General features: G+C 35.4%; 7 protein-coding genes across 7 annotated transcripts; 2 read left to right on the top strand and 5 right to left on the bottom strand.

Moving 5' to 3' along the window:
- Positions 1-176: 176 nt before the first annotated feature.
- Positions 177-908, bottom strand: cadA (calcium-dependent cell adhesion molecule-1; the record flags this gene model as incomplete). The annotated part of the gene is made up of 2 exons (XM_004358111.1): positions 177-698; positions 804-908. The coding sequence occupies 2 exons, from the start codon at positions 906-908 to the stop codon at positions 177-179; spliced, it is 627 nt and encodes a 208-aa protein (XP_004358168.1).
- Positions 909-1665: 757 nt separating this feature from the next.
- On the top strand, positions 1666-3630 carry DFA_06923 (uncharacterized protein; the record flags this gene model as incomplete). Its single annotated transcript, XM_004358110.1, has 2 exons — positions 1666-2633; positions 2718-3630. 2 exons carry the CDS (start codon positions 1666-1668, stop codon positions 3628-3630), a joined length of 1881 nt encoding a protein of 626 aa, XP_004358167.1.
- Positions 3631-3790: 160 nt separating this feature from the next.
- Positions 3791-5635, top strand: DFA_06922 (uncharacterized protein; the record flags this gene model as incomplete). Its single annotated transcript, XM_004358109.1, has 1 exon — positions 3791-5635. The coding sequence occupies one exon, from the start codon at positions 3791-3793 to the stop codon at positions 5633-5635; it is 1845 nt and encodes a 614-aa protein (XP_004358166.1).
- Positions 5636-5702: 67 nt separating this feature from the next.
- On the bottom strand, positions 5703-9269 carry DFA_06921 (uncharacterized protein; the record flags this gene model as incomplete). Its single annotated transcript, XM_004358108.1, has 12 exons — positions 5703-5735; positions 5789-5811; positions 5873-5962; positions 6028-6111; positions 6185-6269; positions 6343-7381; positions 7573-7806; positions 7862-7921; positions 8108-8539; positions 8597-8673; positions 8749-9070; positions 9130-9269. 12 exons carry the CDS (start codon positions 9267-9269, stop codon positions 5703-5705), a joined length of 2619 nt encoding a protein of 872 aa, XP_004358165.1.
- Positions 9270-9444: 175 nt separating this feature from the next.
- On the bottom strand, positions 9445-11592 carry DFA_06920 (uncharacterized protein; the record flags this gene model as incomplete). The annotated part of the gene is made up of 4 exons (XM_004358107.1): positions 9445-9595; positions 9693-9990; positions 10025-10723; positions 10800-11592. The coding sequence occupies 4 exons, from the start codon at positions 11590-11592 to the stop codon at positions 9445-9447; spliced, it is 1941 nt and encodes a 646-aa protein (XP_004358164.1).
- Positions 11593-11728: 136 nt separating this feature from the next.
- Positions 11729-15867, bottom strand: DFA_06919 (uncharacterized protein; the record flags this gene model as incomplete). The annotated part of the gene is made up of 5 exons (XM_004358106.1): positions 11729-12179; positions 12699-13366; positions 13443-13808; positions 13894-13965; positions 14212-15867. 5 exons carry the CDS (start codon positions 15865-15867, stop codon positions 11729-11731), a joined length of 3213 nt encoding a protein of 1070 aa, XP_004358163.1.
- Positions 15868-16182: 315 nt separating this feature from the next.
- DFA_06918 (uncharacterized protein) lies at positions 16183-20127 on the bottom strand (the record flags this gene model as incomplete). Its single annotated transcript, XM_004358105.1, has 4 exons — positions 16183-16548; positions 16635-17971; positions 18474-18756; positions 18817-20127. 4 exons carry the CDS (start codon positions 20125-20127, stop codon positions 16183-16185), a joined length of 3297 nt encoding a protein of 1098 aa, XP_004358162.1.
- Between the last annotated feature and the right edge of the window lie 24 nt (positions 20128-20151).

Raw genomic sequence — 20151 nt, 5'->3', positions numbered from 1 at the left:
AAACAACAACAAAACAATATAAATAATATGTTTGTGTAAATAAATAAATAAATAAAAATATACATTTTAAAAATAATCATTTTAATTATTTGATTTATTTATTTTGATTTAAAAAAAATTGGAAAGTTGTATACTTGTCTCTACCAAACTAAAAACTATTAAAAAGTTTGAGTAGTTTATGGTCTAGAGTTGAGAGAAAAGATAAAGTTGGTTTTACCATCTTGAGTCACATCCATGTTGGTTGGGAAACCTTCAGTTTTACGGAAGGAGATGACACCAGTGTTTGGAGTGTACTTGAAATAGACAGATCCGTTGGCAACGGTTGCTCCTGGCCATGCGGTTTCCTGGCAGGAAAGTTGGCAGACAATTTCAGAGTCTGGTGGGGTTAACTTTGGAATTGGACATTGGATGTATGCATCACCATTCATAGTGGTGACTGGGTTGACTTGGTAGGGAATAAAAGTCATTTTGTAGGAACCAGCAGCAGCACTGGACAATGAACCACCACAAACCAACTTGATGTCAATAGCATAACCAAATGAATCAGCCAATACTTGGAACATGGATAGACCATTCAAAGATGAAAGATCGGGGTTGTCACCACGGAGTTCTTCGTGAGCTCCTGCTTCTGGGTTGAATGCATCATTGTGTTCGTATGCATTGACCCAAGTTCCACTAGTAACCTTACAGCTTAAAAACTAAAGAAATAGAAACAAAGAATAAAAGAAAATGAAAAAAAAAAAGAAAATATTAATAATCAATAATTTTGAACATAATATATCTATATTTATATCTATATATACCTTATCATTGTACTTGTCGTTTGGTAAAAAGGCGACACTGGTACCTTGTGCGTAATTGACGGATTCACCTCCATAATTCTTTGCAGTGTAAAATGTAACAGACATTATTTGTTTAGATAGTTATTTGTTTGATTAAATAAAACAACTTGTGATATTGAATAAAGTCCAAAAAACTATGTCTATTTAAAGGTTTTGAATGATCCTCCTTGATTACAAATTTGTAATTTGAAACACCAATTTATCTTGTGGATAAACCATAAACCATAAACCATGTGGAAGAGGATTTATCTATTCAATCAATTTCATTGTGTTAATGCATTCAGAATGTGTTAACCTACAACCTATTTGTGGAGGTATGTATCAGCTATCTATCTCTCTATTTACACCACCCCCCTACAACATACTTTGGTGGGTTGTCATTTTGATTTGGCACCTAAATGTTAGCCGTGGCGTAAAACGCTCTTTGAAACTAAACTTTGAATTGTCCAATACATTTATTTCTTCTTCTGCTCTTGTCGTCATTCAATCAATATCAAATGTGGTCATCTTACAACCCATCTTGTTGTTGGGGTGCAACGAATCATGAGGAGTTGAAATATCCAAACAAAGAAGAAAAAGAAATAACCAAACTTCCTTTGAAGTTCATAAATGGAGTTAAAAAAAATTACAGAAAAAAAAATTGTGTCTGGTGTGCGAACTTCGCAAGGATTTCGAATAAATATCTTGTCTGGGGTGTTTTTTTCCTCTAAACCTGCTTTTAGCCGTTACCTACCCATCATGAGCGATGAGTATTCTATCATAGCATACTATACTATATTAGATTTATTAATTATCTGTATATATATAACAAAACAACATAATAATGCCAAAGAAACCAGCAGCCAAGAAGAAAGTAGTAGTTGAAGACAAGAATGCTACTGCTGAATCATCATCAGCTGAAACTACTTCAACTGCTACTGATACCACTTCAACAACTTCAACTACCTCAACTACATCAACAACTTCAACAACTTTAGATGAAAAGAAAAGAAAGACAACTGAACCAAAGACAGCAACAACTACTTCACCAACGACCACGACGATGGAGACACGTGCAAGAAAAAAGGCACGTGAAGCATTTGATTTGATCTCGGGTGTCAAACAACGTCAAGCATCTGTATTTAATCTTTTGGGTGATCAATACACTGGTCCAACCGAACAACAATTACAAATGATCTTTCGTTTGTTTTGTAATCGCAAGGGACAGATTGGAGCAGAGGAATTGGCTGCTGTCCTCAGATCGATGGGCAAGAGACCATTGACTAAACGTATCGACAAGATTCTCAACGAATGTGATGCCAATCGTAACGGTACCATCGAAATGGACGAGTTTGTAGAGTATATGCAAAAGAAGGCTTTGGAAAAGGCTAAATTAATGGGTTTGGTACCATTGACCAATGAAGATAGTGATGATAGTGATGGTGACCAAGGTGGTGATACTGATGAAGAATCAGATGACTCTAAAACACCAAAGAAAAAAGCTGCAGGTGCAATCATTAAAAAGAAAAAGACTGCCACAACCAAGAAGGATTCAACTAAAAAGACAAAGGCTTCAACTACTACAACTTCAACACCACAAAAGACACTTGCAAAACAACCATCATTCTTCCAACCACTTCAAAAACATTCATCGATTGTTCAATTTTACACTGAAAATGCTGGTGTCCATACCGTCAACAATGCTCAAGTCGACAAGTATAACAATCCAATCGGTGTTGAATTTGATCTTGGTGTTGAAGGTGCCTTCACCTCTTTTACCATTCTTTTTGGTATTTTTTATACTGCTCTAACGTATGTGTAAAAACTAATATAATATATCTCAAAAAAGAATCATTTATTAATTAATTATTTATTTCTATTTATTTATTTATTTAGACCAAAATGTGAAAAAGATTTAAAAAACAAAGGATTTAATGTTATTCAAGTAAAGACACAAAAGGAATTTATTGAACAATTACCAAAGGCAGATATTGCTATTATTATTTCTGGCAAGGAGAATGATAGTACTACTACAATGGAAAGTTTTACTCAATCGGTAAAAGATTTCCATGAATCTGGAAAGGGATTGTTCTTGTGGGCTGATAATAGTCCATGGACAACTCACTGTCAAGCTGTAGTTACTTCGTTATTTGGTAATGGTTACAAGGTCGATGGCAATGAATATGCCGCCAACGACTTGACACTTGCCATGGGTCCAAAACCACAGAAAAAGACATTTGTTTCACATCTCATCACTTCTGGTATCGTCACACTCTACGAAGGTATCACTGTATCGAGTGTTAAAGGTGCATTTGATGGTCCATTGGACGTCTTGGCCGAGTCTACCGAAGGTAACAATGTCATTGTCATTAGTAACGATAAACTCGACGGCAACTGTGGTCGTGTTGTCATTGACTGTGGTTTCACCAAATTGATGGATAACTATTATAGTGCTGGTGTTGAACGTTATATCAAGAATGCTTGTGTCTGGTTACTATCGCTTGACCATCGTTTCAGAATTGGTGTTGCCGCTCAAGGTACCATTGAAAAGCCAAAGGAAGTACCATTATGGCAATACAAACATGGTGACTGGTTAAACTATGATCAAGCAGCCTCTGATATTGTCGAAGAGGCCTATCAAGATTGGATCAAGAATCCCTATGTCGATATCCGTGCCGTCTCCTCTGGTATGTGGCAATACCACGTAGACTTTAGATTAATGAAACAAACAAATATCCAACATTCTGCTCATACTCAAAGAGATATTAAAAGAGTTCTTAAACCTGCTGTCATTTCTAAATTAAATTAATAAAATGAATCTATTTCTCTTTGTATTTATATTTAAATTTCTTTTCTTAAAAACTACCAGAATTTCAAATCCAACTAGTTTTAAATCTTTGTTTCACTATGTACAAAATGATTATTGCTTAAAGTCTATTGTACAGTTGAGCGAGATATATATATATATAATGATGGATATAGAATTATTTAAAAAGATAGTAATATCAAATCATTATTTAAAAGATAAGATATTTCAACATGTTTATAGTATCAATCGTTTAACAATCAATAGTGTCATTCATAGTGTTGATTCAATGATTAGTATTAGAAGAAAGATTAGATTGGTTAGATGGAATGATATAATTGGTGAACCTATCCTTATGGTTAGATTTGGTAGTTTAAAAGAATTGGTTGGGTATTTAAAAGGACAAGAAGAAAAGTATAGTCATTTTAAATGGACAGACCGTCAACAAGGTACAGACACATACTTTGTACCAAATCTATCTATTTATATAGATTTGGCAGTAGAGTATCAAAGAATGGATATAGTTGATTATTTGTATAAAAGATACTCTACATTTCAACCAGAGACTTTATTATATATCATCAGATCATCAATCAAACATAATAGATTCAATATATTCCAATTGTTTGAATCAATAGATCCAACTTATGCAATTGATTTGGTTGGTTCAGAAGCAACTCATTTAATTGGACAACAATTTGTCGAATATCTATTGGATAAACAAAAGACAAAGGTGGAAGATGACCATTGTCAATTACCAATTAAACAATGGTCAATTGGTACATTTACAGTAGATTTTATTCGGTTACTATGTCAAAGTGGATACACTGATTTATTGTTGGCAGACTCTATTTTATTGGAAAAGGCTGCAAGCAAAGGAAACATAGAGTTATTAAGATACCTTTATGAAACCTATCCAGACAGAGTCACATGCACAGAATCTGCGATGGAAACGGCTGTTACTGGTGGAAGTTTAGAAACAGTTATATACCTTCATTCAAAAGGAAGAGGAGGAGAGTTTATAGAACATCTATTGTACATTGCAATATTAAACCATCATTTGGATGTTGCCGAGTACATTCTAGACAACTTGCCATCAAGACAAAGAGGACAACGTGTAATATCTGGTAATACTTGGTACGGAGGATGCAATACTTTTCATTGGTTAGTGTCACATGAATTGATTTCTTATCCAGTGTCAAATGACTATATCTTGTTGGCAGCGAGAAATGGAGATGTTGGAGCACTCAAAGAAATACTGGGCTCTGGACAGACCATTTCAACAGATATTATCGCTGATATCATTGCAGAAATGATACCCTCTTCTAGTGGAGATTATTATAACCAAGATGGATGTCTTTACGAAGCTTTCTACTTTGCAGTGTCGGAGCTCGATTTTAACAAAACCGATACATCCTATTACGAGAGAGCACTTTACAAGGCTATTTTTAGTAATCACATGGAGATTGTAAAGTGGATTGTTGAAAGTGGTCTAGATAATCCCACCATTTCCTATCTTTCTTTGGCTGTCCAATCAAATGATTTGGAAATGGTCAAATATATCTATACTCGAGACAAAGGGTTAAATTTACTTGGTCACTCTTCACCTCTAAGTTTTATCAAATATTCAAGAGGATACCCAAAAACTAAACAAATTATCCAATATCTTGTTGGTCAATTCAAGATTGATATACAAGAGGTGGATCCAAACGATTATCTAGATATAACTTTTAGAGACGTGTTTTATGCGATAGACAGTGACAACAATGTGTACGATCAAACACAAGCCCTAGACAAATTCATAAAATTGGAAGAGTCAAAACATCTCGAAGAAGAATATAATATTTATTATATCATCCCTCAGGTAATGGAATTTTATCGGGTCGATATAATGAGATACATTTATTATAATATGCAATTCGATCATAGTGACCCAAGTTTTAATCCAAATATAAAACAAGATGTGGCTCTTGAAATTAATAAAATGTTTAATCGTACTATTTTCTAATATTATTACAAATTATTGTATATAGCTGTAAAGGTAAAAGCTCGGGTCCACTCCTTCCTCTTTTTGTTTATAATTTTCTATCAATGGTAACCAATTCTTTCTAATTTCTGGTGTTAATCCTTCTGTTCTATTTTCATATAGAAATTGAACTACATCAAATTTTGATTCGTTATATGCTTAAAATAAAAAATAAATAAATTAATTTTAATTTAGTTTGGCTATTAATTGTATTCAAACAGTTACCATTATTCATTGTATAAGGAGAACATCCTTCAGTTCTATTAAAATGTAGGAACTTTACTACTTCTAAGTACCCGTTAATCGCGGCTAAACAATAATAATAAATAAAATATTAATAACTATTTTTTTAAATAATTAAATGATTGATTTACCTTGATTCATTGCATATTTATGGCATCCTTCAGTTCTATATTCATGAAGGAATTTTACTACTTCCAAGTGACCGTTTGCCGCAGCTAATGTAAATATTTAAAAGTTAATAAATGTTTTAAAAATAATAATAATTATAATATAATTATTCAAATTTACCATTATTCATAGCTGATTTAGTACAACCTTCTGTTCGATGTTCTTGAAGGAATAATAATACATCAAAGTGTGAATTTTCAGCTGCCTTTTTAAAATTAATAAATAATTCATTAATAAATAAATAAATAAATATTCTTTTTTTTGTTTTCTATATTTACTTTATCCATAGCTTCAGTAGTACAAGGATAATTATTTTGATGAAGGAATTGAACAATTTCTAAAAATCCACCTTGACTAGCTGCATCGAGAGCTCTAGCAGATATATTCCATCCTCTTTGGTGAAACAGTTGAACTAGTTTGAGGTTTCCAGTCTCTGCCAAATAACTGAGGGTTGCAGGACTACCATTCTCCGATCTATTCTCTAATAAAAAGGTGAGTAGTTGGTGATGGCCGTTCTGGGCGGCACTGTCAACTGCTGTCGATGTGCAACCCTCAGTTCGGTTCAAATGAAGGAATTCGACAACATCTTTGAATCCATTCGATGCTGCCTTGTCCATTGCCTTTGAAGTACAAGGTTTATTGTGTTGATGCAGGTACTTTACCATCTCCAAGTTACCGTGTTCTGCAAACAGATCGAGACATGCTTCTGTGCATCCTTCTGTTCGGTTCTCGTTGAGGTATCGTGCAACATCACCATGGTTGCCTTTAGCAGCTGCATCCATTGCGGCACTAGTTGTTCTCTCCTTTCTAGTCTCTGTAAACCATCTTACAATGTGCAAGTGTCCTGCACCGCTAGCGTTTATGATAGCGTTGATCGTGGTCCCAAAGTTATTGTCTGCTAGAAACTGTATGATTTGCATGTTACCAGCAACGCAACATGGGTCAATGATATATCCCTTTTTGTTACGATTGAATAGTATGCGACCGTATCGATCGTACATTTGACGAAAGATACGATAGTTAGTGTTTCCTTTACAAAACCAAGTCATCGCAACAGGATGTAGGAATGTGCCTGTACCACCCATCAACTGCATCTCTTGTTCAAGTGTGCCCATACTCGATACCAAGTAACTGAGTAGTTGGTAGTGTCGATAGGCACATATCCACTCGCTATCCACCTTTGCATCTGATAGTTTGTATGCTCGTGTACAGATCACATCTCTGTGTATCCATCTGATAGATTCGAATATTAGTCTTGATATATAACTGTTTTTAATTACTACTAATCTAAATATATCATCTATTTTACTATTACTACTAATAATATTACTATTCATCACTTTTGATCTAATTTACTTTGTTTGTGATACTTTGCAATTATATTTTGAGTCATTTATTTATTTTCTTTTTTTAGTTATTTTTTAAATCCAAACATTATTAGTTAATTATTTTTTTCCTGGTCTTGGCATTGGATGAATCTTATATTCGAATATTCGCCACCTTTATACACTTGATGGGGATTGTCTTCATCAAATTCAAATAGCTTGGCCATATTATCAAGAGGGTATTCGACGTTTTGGTATTCTCCAAAGTGTTGGTTGGCCTCTTCAAATTTTGATTTATCGATTTGACAAAATAAATGTGGGTAGATTGATACTTTAACACCTGATATAACTCCAATATGATTTATATCGATTGATATAGAAATATCATTGTTCTTCCACTCCATGATATCATATTCCCTTTAAAAATTTTTTTTGTCAGTATTGTAGTCTGGAGTGAGTATTTGATACATACAGAAGAGTGATTCTTCCAGTTCCATAACATTTTTCACCAACTGCCAGGATTAAATCATTTCTAATGTTGTCATTTATGAATGAATGGGCAATCTTATTGTGTCCAGTGCATTAATATATATTGACATTTGGCAAATTGATATAAAAGTCACCATTGTCTTTGGTAATGTTGACAACAGTGGAGGGGTATCGAAGATCTGTCAGCGGTTGATTGAATGATTTACTAAGAAATACTTGTTTTCCGTACAATAAATAGCCTTGAATTTCACAATCAAATGATGGTCCAAATATTATTGCTTTGACTTCAAAGGGAATATCTTCAAATTGGATTCGTTGATTAAAGTTTCCCAATAACTTTAGTTTTAAAAGTGTTGGTGGAAGTAATCCAGTGAGAGGACTGTTGAATTCACCATCTAATATTAATGTTGTTGTGCTTGTTAGAATTTGTTGTTGATTGATTAAAAACGATGTGAATCTCTGTGTATGTTCGTTGACTATTTCTCCATTCAAATCATCCAATGAAAAGCGATCATCAGGTGTTGCAATTAATAGTTTCTTTACAAAATTAATTAAATATTGGGAATATCTAACTGTTGATATTTTAATATGATCTGCATTAAAGTCATCTTTCTTGTGATTCAAGATAAATTCTTTTCTATTAGTAATATCTTCTGGGTGACTAAATTAGAATTAATTAATTAGTTTTCGTCAACTCACAGTAATCAATAATAATTACCATGAAATTAAATGTAAAATAGTAGATCCCACTGAATATATATCGCTTGACCGATAATATTTCTTTTGTTTTGATTCCTATAATTATTATTTAAATGAAAAATGAGAAATATTTAGTCAATGGGTCAGTTGAAATATATGATGTAAACATACAGGTGCATAATATCCGTTTGTTCCACGGGAGGCTTGTGTTGTAGTTCTCATATTGAAAGTATCATTATTTTCTTGAGCAACGAAATAGTGACAAGATCCAAAATCACCAAGAACTATTTGACCGTCATGTCGAATAAATAGATTGAGTGGTTTGATATCAAGATGTGCAAGATTGTGTTGAGATAGTTTTTCAAGTATAAGGAATAATCGTCGAATATAGACCCATATTTCTGATTCTGTAATATATTTATAATCTGGACTAGGTTGTTGCTTTTGAAGATATTTATCTTCTGTATGAGGTTTTAGTTTTTGAGAGCCGTTCCTAAAAAGAGAGTATGTGTTATAACTAGGTTGATCATTAACTGTGGTTAAATAGCATACCATCCATAGATTGATTGACATAAATGTTCTAAATCACCACCTTCATAGAAATGTGTCAAAAGATACATCTTTTTTAAATCAGTGTCATCTTGGTGATCTTTGTATTGTACAAACATATCGTCACCGATGAATAGTTTCATCGTTGTGATTTCAAATTGCACATTGTCATAAATTGATTGATTGGTGGAGTAATCTATTTCTTTGTAAACAAACTAAAGGATAGGTTAGAAATTTGATTTAGATGATCTAAATTTTAACGGATAATGTCGTAAAATTATTGATTACATACCAATTGATCAGAGGATTCGCACATTACTAAGATAACTTGATTTTTAGAGTATTGAAACGTGTGCAATTTGAAATATTTGTGATTGTTGACTGTAACATAATCTGTGGCTTTGATGGGATATGCCAGTGTACGCGTGGGGCTGTATGCATTAGAGTTGGGGTTTTGGTTACCGTAGTTCTTCAAAATGGTATTGATATGATACTCTGACGATGATGATATGGCTGAAAGAATAAGATCCGGAACTTTGACACTTGGAAGTTTGATTACTCCATACAATTGTAATTTAAGGAATGTTCTGTTTACTTCAATTAATTGGTTAAAATCAACTGATATTCTGATAGGTGGATCTGAATCCTCTTCAATTGTTGGGTATTCCCCAGGATATAGGGACTCGTTATAGTGTCGTCCAAATATCAATGACTGTAATCGGGTTGGTAATACTCCATGAGTTATGGTTTGATCATAGTATCTACCAAATGTTAATGATTGTAATGATGATGGTAGTACTCCAACTGATAATGCTTGATTATATCTATCACCAAACATCAATGATTGTAATGATGATGGTAATACTTCAACCGATAGGTGGTTGATTATATTTCCAACCAAATGTCAATGATTGTAATGATGTTGGTAATACTCCAACTGACAGAGGTTGATTATAGTCCCAACCAAACACCAATGATTGTAATGGTGATGGTAATACTCCAATTGATAGACTTTGATTATAGTCATTACCAAACTCCAATGATTGTAACGATGTTGGTAATACCCCAATTGGTATTGGTTGATTATACCTATCGCCAAACACCAATGATTGTAATGATGATGGTAACACTCCAACGGATAGCGGTTGATTATAGAACCTACCAAACACCAATGATTGTAATGATGTTGGTAATACTTCAACTGATAGACGTTGATTATAGAGTAATCCAAACACCAATGATTGTAATGATGATGGTAATACTCCAACTGATAGACGTTGATTATAGTCATTACCAAACATCAATGATGTTAACGATATTGGTAGTACTCCAACTGATAGCGGTTGATTATATATACGACCAAACACCAATGATTGTAATGATGACGGCAGTACTCCAACTGATATTGATTGATTATACCTTTTGCGAAATTCTAGTTTTTTTAATGATGCTGGTAATACTCCAACTGATAGTGGTTGATTATAGTCACTACCAAACTCCAATGATTGTAACGATGATGGCAATACTCCAACAGACAGACGTTGATTATATCTCTCACCAAACACCAATGATTGCAATGATGATGGTAACACTCCAACTGATAGAGATTGATTATAGTTATTACCAAACTCCAATGATTGTAACGATGTTGGTAATACTTCAACTGAATAGACTTTGATTATATTCGAAACCAAACACCAATGATTGTAATGATGATGGTAGTACTCCAACTGATATTGCTTGATTATAGTCTTTACCAAACTTCAATGATTGTAATGATGATGGTAATACTCCAACTGATAGAAGTTGATTATAGTCACTACCAAACTTCAATGATAGTAATGATGATGGTAATACTCCAACTGATAGACGTTGATTATAGTCACCATACAAACTCAATGATTGTAATGATGATGGTAATACTCCAACTGATAGACGTTGATTATATCCCCAAGCAAACACCAATGATTGTAATGATGATGGTAATACTCCAACTGGTAGAGGTTGATTATAGTCATCACCAAACACCAATGATTGTAATGATGATGGTAATACTCCAACTGATAGAGGTTGATTATATAGACTACCAAACTCCAATGATTGTAATGATGTTGGTAATACACCAACTGATAGAGGTTGATTATAGTCACAACCAAACACCAATGATTGTAATGATGATAGTAATACTCCAACTGATAGATGTTGATTATAGTCTTTACCAAACTTCAATGATTGCAATGACGATGGTAATACTCCAACTGATATTGGTTGGTCATAGTCATCACCAAACTCTAATGAAATTAATGTTGATGGTAATACTCCAACTGATAGAGGTTGATTATATCTATTTCCAAACACCAATGATCGATACGATGATGGTAGTCCTCCAACTGATATTGGTTGATTATATTCATTATCGAATATTAATGATTGTTGTAATTCATTTGTTTTGTTATTTGCTTGCATCTCTTTTGTATTTTTCAATAATATGCTGTGCAATGTTGTACAAAGATAACATGTAATGAACTAAAAGTGCAAAGGTTTATATGAACCTAGTATTCTGGTTCTCAAGTAAAAAATTTTCGAAAACTTTTAGGATATTTTATTGGTAATCCTCGACATCACATAAATCCCAATAAATATTAGAAAAGATGGGAGACAATTTCTGTAGATAAGCGACAATATTAAGGTCGAGGAAATGCTTCTTGTAAAACAGATTTTCAACTGGGTCAGGACCATTGATCAGCGACATGAAGAAAGAAGACCAATTGGCAATGATGGCGGACGGAGCAAGTGGTTCAAATACAATGGCAGAGAGGAAAGCTTGTAACAAACCTTTGTTTATAAACTCTAAAACATATGGCTGCCAACCTTCAGTACCTTGTAGTTGAACACATATCAACTCTACAATCATAAACAAACATTTATAATTTGTTTTTGATAATGGATTCTTAATCTCTGTTGTTGGTGTCATTGTTTCTGTTGTATCCATAGTTGAATCATTATTATTATTATTAATATTATTATTATTAAAGTGAATTGGTTTCAAGAATCTTGAAAATAAAGAATCGACAACTCCATTTTCGAGTAGGAGAGGTGTGATTTGAAGAGGATGATAGTTGACGAGGATAGAGAATAACATGAGCGACGTGCTGATGAGGTGGAGGTGTGGGGTGGTGGGGATAGTCTGGTTGATAAAGGTGTAGACCTGTGCATTCAGCATACAGGATACATCTGGTGCCGAGAGAGGGGTGTCTGGTGACATGGAAAAGAGTGTCTCACAATAATTGAATATAATGTGCACTACCTGTGCGCGGATACCGTCATTAGTGCACGTGTGTAGCGTGTCGACGATGAGCTTGGGGAAACCAGACTGACGGAAATGCGTAAAGTCAAAATCGGCAGTCCGCAACATAACGTCTATCCCATAGAGTATGTTGAGAAACTCTTGCTCACTCTTATCGGGGTGCAAGTTGGCGTAGAGGTGTTGCAAACATTGCAAGAGTGGGATACACGTCTGCCAAGTATTACTGCTTCTGTCCAATATACTATACACCATCGACACGATATACTCTGACAGTTCACGAGTCGTACCGTCGTGCGAAAACAGCGGTTGTAGAGTCAAATCACATACGAGCTGCACCAACCCCAACTCCACTGCAATCTCCAAATACTCGTCTTTATCGGTCGCGTCACTCGTCAAATTCGACAGCATCAGCAACGAGTCAAACACCACGTCCTCGTGCTCTTGTTCGAGTAGTCGACCATGCTGCATCAACACGCCTATGAAATCACGTGTCTCTGGCATGGGCAAAAAGGTTGCCGGACACTCGAGATTTCGTATCGACGTGCAAATGGACGACGACAGCACCGCCGACGCCACAATCTTGACCGAGTTGTCTATGATCGGTCCGTCTATATGCCTATACAGTGCATAGAGACGATCAATAAACGCCTTTGTAAAGTGTATATGCAGAATCTCTTTGACATGATCTGCCTCGTGTTCTTTGAGTGCATTGATCGCGTAAAAAGTAACCACATCATTAATACTCGTCAATGACAACAACACCAGTCTCCCCTGCATCACATTTTCAATCCACGCACCCAAACACCCAGAAATTCTTGCATCTCTATCCTTTAAATATTCTTCATGTCCATTCTTTGTATCCAATTTAAATGTTTCCAATTGTTCATCAATCAATGTTAAATTTAAATGATCAACTATTTTATCTAATCTAATCTAAAAAGAAGAAAATAAAAAAAGATTTAATATTTTAATTATTATTAACTTAATTATTTATATTATTTATAGTTACACTTGAATTACCAGAGATATGTTTAAATTTAAATATTAAAGGTGGTATTACAACAGTGAAATAATAGTTTCGTTTGACATTGTCTTTGACTTCACCAAATGCCTTGAGACTGACAAACAGTGTCAATTGCATTGCACCGACTATGATTTGGTGTGATGTAAAGAATCTATACAACCGATTATTCAAATCGATCAATATATCCATCAAACTACAACACTCGGTCTCTGTCAGAGTGTACCCTCGATATCTCAGACATTGTTTCAAAGGTGTATCAAAATGTAATAATGTTTCTGTCAATTGATCTAATAATTTATATGATTCATTATCTAAATTGTCTATATTTTGTTTATCTATATAATCAATTTTCTAAAGAGAAAAAGAGAAAGAAAGAAAGTGAGTTAATGATCATAATCTTTGCAAACTAAACTAAAACAAAAGAAAGAAAACCTACAGATGATACTTGAGCAACTATTTTAAAAACTTCATTACTTAACATTCTACTTGTTACATGTATATATAACAACTAAACTAAACTAAACTACTAATTTAAGATAATTTAAAACATAGACAGCTCAAAATATAAATTATAAAATACTTTTTTTTTTTTTTTGCAAAGATACATACACCCTCTCCTCAGTCGAATAATTATTATTATTATTTAATATAAAGTTTGTTGGGTTTATACATTTTATTTTATTTGTTTCTAATTATTATTATTATTTAATATTTAGAATGAACGATACTTTTTACTATTATGATGTCTTCTTACAAAGATATAGATGACACAAACTAGAATGGCAACGCCTACTAGTACACCAATGACAATACCTGCAATTTGACCAGATGTTAAACCGCGACGGGGACGGTCTGAAGATGAATCGTGGTTGGCTGGACACATACCATCAGATGAAGTACCTGATACTGTGCAACCTCCACTACCACTGAGACAAGTGACCAAAGTTGACTTTTGAATGTTGTTGGTGGTATCAAAGTTGCCTGAAGACTGTACATCGTTAATTATAACCGACGAGTAAGACCCGCAAACAATAGCACCTCCCTGACCAATATTATCGGTCATATTGACATTGCTTAAAGTGACATTGGAGTAGCTGACCGAGTAAATGGCACCTGCAGCACTGTATGCCTTATTGCCAATGAATTGTGATGCGTTGACAGAGACGGCTGACATTTTGGTATAGATGGCACCACCGAAATCCAATGCAGTGTTGTTGGTAAACAAAGTGTCAATGATGATGACAGTGTTGAATGGATCAGATGCCAATACTGAAATGGCCGAGCCGCTAACACCGATATTTTTGCTAAATGTGCAACTGGTGATATTGACGTTGGAATCATCGACAACGACAACTTGTCCACCAACCTGACCGGCGATGGTGTTGTTGTTGTCAGTGAATAGTGTCTGGTTGATCAAGACATCACTGTGTTGTCCGATTTGGATGGCACTGGTATTGACCGATCCCTGGAATGTGGATGTCGAAAGGACGAGGTTCGACTCGCTTGCAACGATCAAACTTCTATTAAAACATTGGTTGTTGGAGAAGGTCGAGTTGGTGATCGAGTTGGTGTTGCCCAGACTCTTGACCATGTTTTGGAAGATGAGGGCCTGCTCAAACACATTATTTTCAAATTGCGAGTTGCTAATATGTAATTCACCATAGATTTGGTTGATTATCCAAACACCCTGACAATACTCGATCAACGTGTCGTTGATATTGACCGTGATATGAGCGACGTGGAACATGTCGGCACCGATTGACACGACGTTGGTAAACACACACGAATTAATGTTGAGCGACTGCGTACCACCCAAACGGGTGATTCTGACGATCGTTCCTTCTTGAGGTGTCGAAATATTGTTGAATGTACATTCATTAAAAGTGACGTCAACATTGGATGGCATAGAGTCGGATGTAACGATACCGGTGAGTGGTGTAGATGGTTTCGATATGTTTAAATTGGTAAAGTGGACACTAGAAACAGTCAGTGTGGTCGTGTCAGTGGGATTGGGGTTATCAACGAGCGAAGAATCAATCTCTAAAAAGTATGATGTCACGTTGGTCAAGTCGATGGTTGTGTGGCCTCCAGTTGCAGCCTCTGTACATGTGATAAAGACGGTTTGATTGTACACCTTTAGATTTGCATTCATCTCTCCAAAGTATCTACCCGGTGACATACTGATCGTCAAACTACTTCCATTGGTCATTGGACCCGACGATGCTTGGAATGAAGCCAGAGCACTCTGAATATCCGAGCATGCATTTTCAGCTGTCTGATCACCTCCACATGTTGTACTATTATTAACTGAATCGTTGCTTACATATATGATTGGTGTAGTTGCAGCAGCACAACTACAAATAATCGATGCAAGTATACTAAAAACAATTGTAATGAATAATTTATTCATCTTAATTTATCTCTCTCTTTTTTTGATCTGATATGAAACGGTTTCTCCACCATGGTGTCTATTTATATTAAGGTGGTTGCAACACCCTTTATACCAAGTATTTCGCAAAAACCGAGCTTAAGGACCTTAAAGCTCGATATGTTTGATGAAACCGAGTCTGAAAATATCTTTTTTTTCGAGTCCCCAAGCGTCGCATACCAGAGAATGGAATGACATTTAATTTAATTATTATTGTAAGTATTTATTTATTTATTTATTTATTTATTTATTTATTTATTTAATTATATTAATTGAATGAGTTAAATTTAGGATCTTTTAAAAGGAACGATATTTTTTAGCATTTTGGTGTCTCTTGTAAACAATGAATACGACGAGGACGATGATAGCAATACCGACCAATACACCAATGACAATACCTGCAATTTGACCTGGGGTAGGATCATATGATTTGGTGCCTTTGTGTCCATCACCACTTCCACTGTTATTGTTGTTGGCGTTGGGTGCATAGCAATAAGCATCTGGTTGGTCTGCGGTTCCTGCAACTCTGCAACCTTGATCATTAAACATTTTAAGACAAGTAACCAATGGCGAATCAACGGCACCAGTATAAGTAATATTGGTATTAGTATTATTATTTGATGATATATTTGACATTGCAATAGTTGATAAATCTTGACACAACTATAATATTATTATTTAAAAAAAAAATGGTAAATATTATTATTTAATTACTTATTTTAATTAATTGTTTGTTTTTTTCTACTTACAAGAGAAGCACCAAAACCAGCTTGATTAAAAGAGAATTGAGAATTTACAAGGGTAAGGCTAGAATTGTAATAGAGGAGAATACTACCACCAGATTGTTGACCATTGTTTTGGCTAAAGACGGATCCGTCAACATTGAGCGTAGAGTCTGTTGCCATGATGGCACCACCTTGACGAGCGGTATTGTTGGTTAGGGTGACACTGGACAAGGAGAGAGTTGCACCGTTGGCAACAAAGATGGCACCACCATAATTGGGGGCAGTGTTGCTGGTGAAATTAACGGCCGTGAGGAAAGCTTTGGCATTGTATAATTGGATTTGTCCGTTTACACCGGCGACATTACCAGTAAACGAGCACGAGTTGACGTTGATAGTGTTGACGGGGGATCCAGAGCTACTTTGATCAGAGGTACTTACGATAGCACTGATTTGTTGGTTGTTTTGGAAGGTGGTGAGACCGACTGTAGTATTACTGTCTTGTAGATAGACGAGTGCACTGTTGGAGCCATAGTTGATTTGGGTGGTAAGACCATTACCGGTGAATGTGTTGCCTTGGACATGTCCAAAACTCGACGACACATGGATCAATGCCGAGATGTTATTGTTGTTGTCGCCACCATCGATAATGGTGTTGTAGACAAATGCATTGTTTTCGATGAGATGGTCGGCATTGACGACATTGATAAAGTTGCCAGCTGTCGATTTGGTGACGTTGCACGAGTTGAGAACTACGTCGACCGATGACGAACGGATAACAGCACCATCATAAGCTTGCACCTTGTTGAATGAGCACAGTGTAAAGAATACAGATTGAGTGTTTGCACTGCCACCGACAATATTAACAATGGAGCCATCTGGAGAGGCGATATTGTTAAAGATGCAAGTGTCGAATGTTATACCAACATCGCTGGTTGATTGGTCCGAGTAAAAGATACCACCGGCACCAACTTGTGGTATTTGCAGATTGGCAATAGTCAAACCTGTAAAGGTGATGGTTGTGGTGGCTGGAACGGGACCAGTGGGCTTCACCTTGACTGCGTACATGGTAGTATTGGACAAATCAATCACCACCGACGTAGGGTCTTCGACCGAGCCAGCAAAGGTAATGGTCTGGTTATAGACTGACAAGTCGTTACCAGTAGACGAGGCTGCGTAACTTCCCGGCAAAAATACGATTCTAATAGGACTAGTTGCAGTATTTTGAGTAAACAGTGTCGAGGCTATGGCATAGTCAACAGTTGGACATGCATTGGGTGGTGTGCCATCATTACCACATGCCACAGTTGTGTTTTGAGATTGATTATTAATAAATATATATACAAGATTTTGTGCTTGTGTTACTTGTAAAACAACAAATAAAATAAAAATGATGAATGATAATGATTTGATCATCTTATATAAAAAACTATAGATATAAAAACAAAGAGATACTAAAATCTTTGAATAAACGTATAATGACGACTAAGGTGAAATAAAAAGAGTAAACAAGATCATGATGTGTACTCTCCTCCTCTTTTTAAATGTGTCGAGGTGCAACGACGACATCTCAGCAACAGAAGAATCCTTTAACCAGTCGAAGGATTTCTCTTTGACAATCTCGAAAAGATCCCCATATTTTTTTTTTTTCAGTTGGACATGGGGCGATCTTTTCTTGACGAAAGACCAGAAAACAACGAGTTTCGCAAGAATACGAGAAATTTACAACAGCTTTAAAAACAAAGGAATTTTCCCCAAATCAAAGCTTAATCGAAGAGATTAAAATTGATTTGATTTTTTGGGAATAATATTAATATTTTAATTTAATTTAATTTTCTTTTAATTTGTAATTAATTTAGAATGTACGGTATTTGATAGAATTTTGATGTCTCTTGTAAACAATGTAAATGACTAGTACGAGGATTGCAAGACCGATAATAACACCAATGACAATACCTGCAATGGCTCCATTACTCAATTTATGAGTATTTCCAACACAAATGGATCCATCAATTTCACCTGAAATATTGCAACCACCTGATACTGTATTATCACAAACAACAAGTGGTAATTCTTGATCGCTGTAACCAATATTTCCACTACCATTTACATTTGATCCAAAAAATAATGTTGAATTTCCATCGCAACCCTAAATGATTAAATAAATAAAATAAGTATAAATATTTCAGTCTCTGTTTGATCTACTTACAATTGAAGGAGCAGTAGTGGCAACATTATTATTTAGAGTAACATTTTCAAATGAAATATCAGTTTGTTGAGTAGCGTAGATGGCACCAGCTGAAGAAGAGGCATTGTTTCCGTTGATGACAAGGTTGAGGAAGGTGGCAGTTGTTTGTGATAGGTAAATGGCTCCACCATCGATTGCAGAGTTATCGATAAAGTTGGACGATGCGATAGAGAGGACATTGTTGGGTGAGATTGATGAGATGGCTGAACCCATACGAGCATAGTTGGATGTGAAATTAGAGTTGATAATGTCGACGTTACAAGCACCGCTGCTATGTACTTGACCGTATGTATTGGCAGTGTTGTTGGTGAATGTACTGTTGTTGATGGTGATATCACTGACACTGCAAATGACACCCATACTTTGGGAGTTTGAAAATACGTTGTTCTTGATACTGACCATCGTAGATGTGTAGGCGAGGATAGCCGACCCGTACAATCGGTTATTATCAAATAAGTTGGATGTCACAACAAATGGATCTGATTGGATGACTCCACCATAGACCAATGCACCAAGTTGGACATTTGTAAAGTTATTATTAACAAATGAGTTCTTGGTGATTGTGAGTGCACCGTACCATACCATGATAAGGTATCTGGCGTCGTTTTGGGTAAAAGTGCAATACGAGATGGTTGTTTGAACATGTAATGCTTGAATAGCCGACATGGTAGTATTGACATTGGTGAAAATACATCCGTCAACGATAACGGCACCTTGGTTCGACGTTTCAGCTCCATTGTTGAAATAGAGGATGGTACCAGTCGTTCCGATGATATTGGTAAAGTTACTGTTATGAATCTCTACACCAACCATGGTCGATGCCGAAGTCGAATAAAACAACGAACCGTCAGATACAGATGCATCAAAGTTGATGACTGCAATGTCGTTGATGGTCAATTGAGTGACGTCGGCATCAGTGACGACGACACCAGCGGCAGGAGCCAAATTAAAGAAATAGGGGGCTACACCAGTCAAGTCAAATACAGTACCAACGCTACCATAGATAGTGACTGAACGATTATAGAATTGAATGTTTCCGTTAACTGCGCCCTTGTAAGTACCAGTTGCAACGTTCATTGAAGTGGCACTAGTGTCTGGGTCAGCCATGACCATTGCAAAACCAGTCTGTAGATTCTGACAAGCCAAAGCTATAGTACTTCCACATGTTGCTTCTGTATTAGTACCAGCTTGATCAACAAATACTGTTGCTCCTAAACATAGAGTTATAATTGATGATAATAATAAACATATAAATAATTTAAATGATTTCATTTTTGGTATGTTATGTAAATATAG

Source organism: Cavenderia fasciculata (genome assembly GCF_000203815.1).
Source record: "Cavenderia fasciculata unplaced genomic scaffold Scf_ET2XIPL01CNAVH-3, whole genome shotgun sequence".
Lineage (NCBI taxonomy): Eukaryota > Evosea > Eumycetozoa > Acytosteliales > Cavenderiaceae > Cavenderia > Cavenderia fasciculata.
This window is presented reverse-complemented; position numbering and strand designations above follow the sequence as displayed.